This window comes from Octopus bimaculoides, chromosome 28, assembly GCF_001194135.2.
Source record: "Octopus bimaculoides isolate UCB-OBI-ISO-001 chromosome 28, ASM119413v2, whole genome shotgun sequence".
NCBI lineage: Eukaryota > Metazoa > Mollusca > Cephalopoda > Octopoda > Octopodidae > Octopus > Octopus bimaculoides.
The window spans coordinates 13291300-13297982 of NC_069008.1; the positions used below are offsets into that span (position 1 = coordinate 13291300).

Consider the following 6683-nt stretch of genomic DNA (forward strand, 5'->3'; position numbering starts at 1 on the left):
ATGAGAAAGGAAGGCGAGATAAATGAATAATGAAGGAAGAGTGAAAAAGCTGATAAATGGTGTTTGAAGTGTGAGTATACGTGTGTGTAAAAGAGAGGTAATATTTGCATGCATGTGTGTGTGTGTACAATGGAAATTGGATGGTAATGTTCAACGCTAAAAATGTGTGTGTGCGTGTGTGTACAAGGGAACTATGTGAAAATTTACATATACATGTAAAGGAAATATGAAAAATAATCCAGAAACCTTGTCCGGTACTGGATCAACCCCCAAGTCTAATCAATTCGTTCCAGTCACGAGGCCAAACATCCCTGAAAGTTTCATCTGAATCCATCCAGCAGTTCTTGAGATATCTTGTTCACGGACAAATAAACAAACAAACACGACTAAAAACAATACCTCTGCCTTCGCTAAGGTGGAGGTAATAGTCTATTAGGCCTGGAGTTTGAGGGGATGGGAATAGTTGATCACATTGACTGGTGCTTAATTTATCGACCCTGAAAAGATGAAAGGCAAAGTCAACCTCGATAGAATTTGAACTCGGAACATAGCGACAGGCAAAATACTTATTTACATTTGACGGATATTTGTCCTCATCTTGTTTGTTGTTAACACAACGTTTCGGCTGATATACCCTCCAGCCTTCGTCAGGTGTCTTGGGGAAATTTCGAACCTGGGTTCTCATTCCTAACGATGTTACTATTATTATATTATTATTACTATTATTAATCAGGTCGCTGCCGTGAATCGAACTTGGAATCTTGGGGTTAGTAGCCTGCGCTCTTAACCACTACGCCATATGCCCGTGGCATAAATGTTGTGTTAACAACAAACAAGATGAGGACAAATATCCGTCAAATGTAAATAATGTAAATAATTCCTCATCTCTTAAATATAGAAAGGCAAAATACTGCTAAGCATTTCATCCGGCATGCTAATGGTTCTACCAGTTCACCATCTTAATAGTAATAATTATTTCTACTCTGGGCTCGAAGCCTTGAAAATTTTTGGGGAAGGGGGCTAGTCGATTACATTGACCCCAGTGTGTAACTGGTACTTATTTCATCAATCCTGAAAGGATGAAAGGCAAAGTCAACCTCGGGCATATGGCGTAGTGGTTAAGAGCACAGGCTACTAATCCCAAGATTCCAAGTTTGATTCCAGGCAGTAGCCTGAATAATAATAATAATAACAACATCAAAAAATACCTTAGGAACAAGGACCCAGGTGTGAAATTTCCCCAAGACACCTGATGAAGGCTGGAGGGTATATCAGCTGAAACGTTGTGTTAACAACAAACAAGATGAGGACAAATATCCATCAATTGTAAATAATGTACATAATTCCTCATCTCTTGAATATCGAACTGAATAATAATAATAATAATAATAATAATAATAATAATAATGGTAATGATAATAATATCGAAAAATACCTTAGGAATGAGAGCCCATGTTTGAAATTTTCCCAAGACACCTGAAGAAGGCTGGAGGGTACATCAGCCGAAACATTGTGTTAACAGCAAACAAGATGAGGACAAATATCCATCAAATGTAAATAATGTATATAATTCCTCATCTCTTGAATATCGAACTGAATAAGAATAATAATATCGAAAATTACCTTTGGAATGAGAACCCAGCATGGTCACAGCCTAATGGTTGAAACAAATAAACAATACATTTGGCTTTTGCTAGATTAGAATTGTTTTATTAAATTACAAAATACACCCCCAAACATCTTTTACACTCTGTATTTGCATATGTTAACCCTTTAGCATCTGGCCCAGATATTTTACCTGCTGTATGTGGTGCTATTAAGTTAGGCATGGCCCGGGCCTATACTGGCCAAAAGCTATCAAAGTTATGTTCAAACCAATCAAATCTGGCTTCTCACACCAACTCCACAATGTCATTCTAAAAATATACAGCCACATCATTGAAAGCTCAAAGCTACGAGACAATGCATGATTAATTCAAAACAATGAATAAATAAGCATTACATTTGATAGAATAACCTGAATGCTAAACAGTTAAATAACACATCTTATGAATGAGAATAATTTTATCCATAAACTTCACAACAATCAGGTTTTTAACAGTTTTTCAATCATTAGAAAGATAATGTTTTTGTAATAAACTTTAATGACAAATAACAGACAAATAAGAAGGGTTTTTTAAAATTCTCTATTTATTCTTTTTTTTTTTTTTATCTAGGATGTATTTGTGAATTAGAAGACTAGAACTCAAAAGAATGATTTTTCAGTAATAATTTTTTACTCCAGTTCTGATCAGGTGTGAGGAGGTGCAATGGCCCAGTGGTTAGGGCAGCAGACTCGCGGTCATAGGATCGCATCGCAATTTCGATTCCCAGACCGGGTGTTGTGAGTGTTTATTGAGCGAAAACACTTTAAGCTCCACGAGGCTCCGGCAGGGGATGGTGGCAAGCCCTGCTGTACTCTTTCACCACAACTTTCTCTCACTCTTACTTCCTGTTTCTGTTGTGCCTGTAATTCAAAGGGTCAGCCTTGTCACACTGTGTCACGCTGAATATCCCCGAGAACTACGTTAAGGGTACACGTGTCTGTGGAGTGCTCAGCCACGTGCACGTTAATTTCACGAGCAGGCTGTTCCATTGATCGGATCAACTGGAACCCTCGACGTCGTAAGTGACGGAGTGCCAACAACAACAACAACAACGATCAGGTGTGGCTGATAACCATAGCCTTAAGTTCACACAGAACCTCCCACAGTTCACATTGATACACAGCATTTGATGGCATAAAAGACACGCAGGCATTTTAGATGCATACCAATGTCAGCTACACATTCCGGGAAAATGTTTTTAGTGCATTAAAACTTATGGGAAGTCCAACTTCACATATAGGTCCCAGGGTGATACTTTTACACCTTTTTTTTTTTTTTATAAAAGTGCATCTTATATGAGAGGGTGCTGAAAAGTTCCTGGCTTTAAGAGATTATCATGAAAGGCCTGACTGGAGGCTCAACCTTCCGATTTCTTTTACAAGGCTCAGAAAAACTAAAGGACCACTGCAATAAGTGTGTGAATTTGAGAGGGGAATATGTTGAATAAAATCATAGTTAACTGATCCTTTCTGTATTTTCTTTTACAGCATCCCCTTGTATACTATTAAATACAGTTTTTTTTGTCTTTTGTTTGTGTTCACAAATAAGGATTTCAGTTGTGGAAGGGTTTCTTTTAATGAAGGCCACAACCATAAAAAAAAAAAAGCTTAAGGTGTCAGAGTGCAGTATCAAGACTGTGGTGCACAAGGACATTTGATGATAGTCATATGTATTGAGGAGAGGCCATCTGATGATTGCAACGAGTACATTTGTAGACAAGAGAATTATTTCAGGCATATTTCAACATGGGGAAAACATTCTCCAATGTACAGTTATTGGTAGATCAATAGGTTTAGATCTGTAAGACAATTTCTGGTGTTTTACAGATAGGTGAAGGTGCATGGCTCAGTGCGTCAGATTCACAATCATGAGGTAGTGAGTTCAATTCTCGGTCTGGGCTGTGTGTTGTGTTCTTGAGCAAGACACTTTATTTCACGTTGCTCCAGTTCACTCAGCTGTAGAAATGAGTTGCGACGTCACTGGTGCCAAGCTGTATCAACCTCTGCCCATAACCTTGGATAACATCAGTGGCATGGAGAGAAGAGTCTGGTATGCATGGGCGACTGCTGGTCTTCCATAAACAACATTGCCTGGACTTGTACCTCAGAAGGGAACTTTGTAGGTGCAATCCCATGGTCAGTCATGACTGAAAGGGGTCTTAATCCATTACTCTATGTACATGGAGAAGGGAGGCTGGTATGCATGGGTGACTGCTGGTCTTCCATAAACAACCTTGCTCGGACTTGTGCCTGGGAGGGGAACTTTCTAGGTGCAATCCCATGGTCAGTCATGACCGAAGGGGTTCTTTTTTACAGTTAGGCTTCCCTCGATTGTGTATTTGCTTGTGCTTTTTTAAGTGGCCATTAGTGATAAACGATTTCGCACAAATTTCACAGTGAAAAGGTTTTTCTCCTGTGTGGCTACACCTGTGAACTATAAGATGAGACTTGCTAACAAAGGATTTTCCACAAATTTCACAATAATACGGTTTTTCTCCGGTGTGACAACGTTTGTGGATGACGAGATTAGAGTTCTGAGTAAAAGACTTGTCACACGTCTCACAGTGATATGGCTTTTCTCCCGTGTGTATTCTTGTGTGTGTTTTTAAGAGACTGTGAGTGATAAAAGATTTGTCACATATCTCACAGTGATAAGGTTTTTCGCCAGTGTGGCTACGTACGTGGATAACAAGGTTAGAATTATCAGAGAACGATTTGCCACATATTTTACAATGAAATACATTTCCTCCAATGTGTATTCGTTTGTGTCTGTTTAAATTACTGTTATTGACGAAACACTTGCCACATATCTCACAATGATACGGTTTTTCCCCAGTGTGTATAATCTTGTGGTTCATTAAATAACTATTATCGCCAAATGATTTCCCACATATTTCACAGTGAAATGGTCTTTCTCCAGTATGTATTCTTTTGTGAACAGCGAGATTAGAATTATCGGAGAAAGATTTCCCACATATTTGACATTTATACGGTTTTTCGCCAGTGTGACTTCGTTTATGGACAGTAAGGTGGGAATTACTAATGAACGATTTCCCACATATTTCGCAATGAAAAGGCTTTTCTCCAGTGTGGATTCTTCTGTGACTCGTTAATTGACTGTTAAAGACAAAATATTTCCCACATACTTCACAGTGAAACTGTTTTTGTCTATTGTGTATTTCTTTATGGGTGAAAACTTCATTTTCCGAGCAGAATATTTTCCCACAAACCTCACAGCGATATTCAGAAATATTTCCGTCTAGTGATGTTTGTTTAATTAATGCTCCGCCACGTAAAGGTTTCTCATCTCTCTCTGTCTGTGTAACACAATCTGTGTCGTTAAAAAAGGTTGTGTCACAAGTATCTAAGTCATTAACGTCTTCCATGTTAATTAACGATCGATGAATAATTAAAATCTGAGCAACGTCTGTGAGTATAATGTTCTACGATTCAATATCTTGCCTTGCATATCATAGAACTCTTGTTTACATTTGTAGAAAACATGTAGATATATTTCTTACTTACCACAAGAACGTTTGTTGTTAATTAGATCCTCTCCCAGTTACACGTATATTTTAGTGTAGAAAAACCGAATTCTATTTTTATGCTAACAAATACTAATATGTTGGCGAAATAAATGCGTAAATAGATCGACAGGGAGCCCAATAAATGATGTATGTGTGTATATTTGTTGATTAAAATCCATTTCCTTGTCCCGTAAAATAGTGAACAGCTAATTAACGATGTAACGTACTTTGTGATAACACGAAATATTCCATCAAGGTGATAGAATATTGACCCTGAACCATGTAGGTTACTGTATATATATATATATTATCTACAATCATTCACGTTCACAACTTGAGATAATTAAAATACAGAATAGAATTAAATTATTTGAACTTAAACTAATTAATAAGAAACGTAATAGTTGATAATTATCTCCTCTCTGGATGATACCGGTGACAGAATTTAAAAGTCCCTAATATAATCTAATACACCCAAAGATACTTTGTTATATCGATGAGCCTATTGCGTTGTATACGACTCATAGCAAATTAGAAAGAAAATCACTCTGTAAAATAACGATTATGTCGCCATTTATGTATCATGCTTAATGTAAATATATCGTGATAGGCAAAATTTAATGCGGTATTTGTGCAGAGACAGTATTTTCTATGGTGAATGTTCAGTCCCGCTGCATGGCACCTGGGACAAGTGTCTTCTACTATAGCATCGGGCAGACCAAAGCCTTGCAAATAGATTTAGTTGACGGAAACTGAAAGAAGCCCCTCATATATATATATATATATATAATCCAAGAGAGTTAGGGGTTGAATATCCAATCCACTAAGGGATAATATCTATCCAATATACTGCTGGGAGGGTACCTAATTACTGTTACACTGGTGTTATACCAAGTGCAATAAGTGGGTGCGGGTAAAAGGGGGTTATTTTACCCTAAATTTATATAGCAGTAAGAAAATGGAGGGGAATATGAGGTACTCATCAACTTGCAGACCCTGTATTCTGTTGATTAATCTGTTTATTTTATAACCAAAATGACAAAAAGGACAATATACAGACACTTATGACATACCATGTCATATCAGCAATTAAGATTTCAAATTTAAAGGATATCTAGCAATTGGCCAATTGTGATTTTCAATCTCATGAAGGCGAGCGTGCTGATTAGATCTTTTCTGAGCCTGTATAGTATATGCCCGCTTGATCTCCTCTGTAAAGGCCAAAGAGGACGGAGGGGAAATTTTCCGAAGGGTATCGAGGATATACGACTCGATGAGGTCGCATTCCTATTGTTTATATTTCAGGAGGTTCCTGCTAGCCTTCTGGAGCCCACAAGATGGCCAAGTCGATAGCCAATAGTGAAGGGAGATAATTCCCAACTGCTACCTTTGAGTAGTGAAACATTTGCCCCTCCATATTTTTAAGAGGTCATGGGCCAACAGGTTTTGGGATCTGACGATACGCCATAAAGCTAAAACCCTTTATGGACGGAAACCTAAGGTAATCCCAT

The 6683-nt window shown here is 37.8% G+C and overlaps 1 protein-coding gene across 1 annotated transcript; it reads right to left on the reverse strand.

Moving 5' to 3' along the window:
• Positions 1-1679: 1679 nt before the first annotated feature.
• LOC128251083 (zinc finger protein 239-like) lies at positions 1680-5604 on the reverse strand. Its single transcript, XM_052977435.1, has one exon. It carries the CDS (start codon positions 5029-5031, stop codon positions 3934-3936), a length of 1098 nt encoding a protein of 365 aa, XP_052833395.1. The 5' UTR covers positions 5032-5604; the 3' UTR covers positions 1680-3933.
• Between the last annotated feature and the right edge of the window lie 1079 nt (positions 5605-6683).

Excerpts from the sequence above, each read along its gene's own strand:
- LOC128251083 (XM_052977435.1), bottom strand. The coding sequence starts at position 5,031 with ATGGAAGACGTTAATGACTTAGATACTTGTGACACAACCTTTTTTAAC.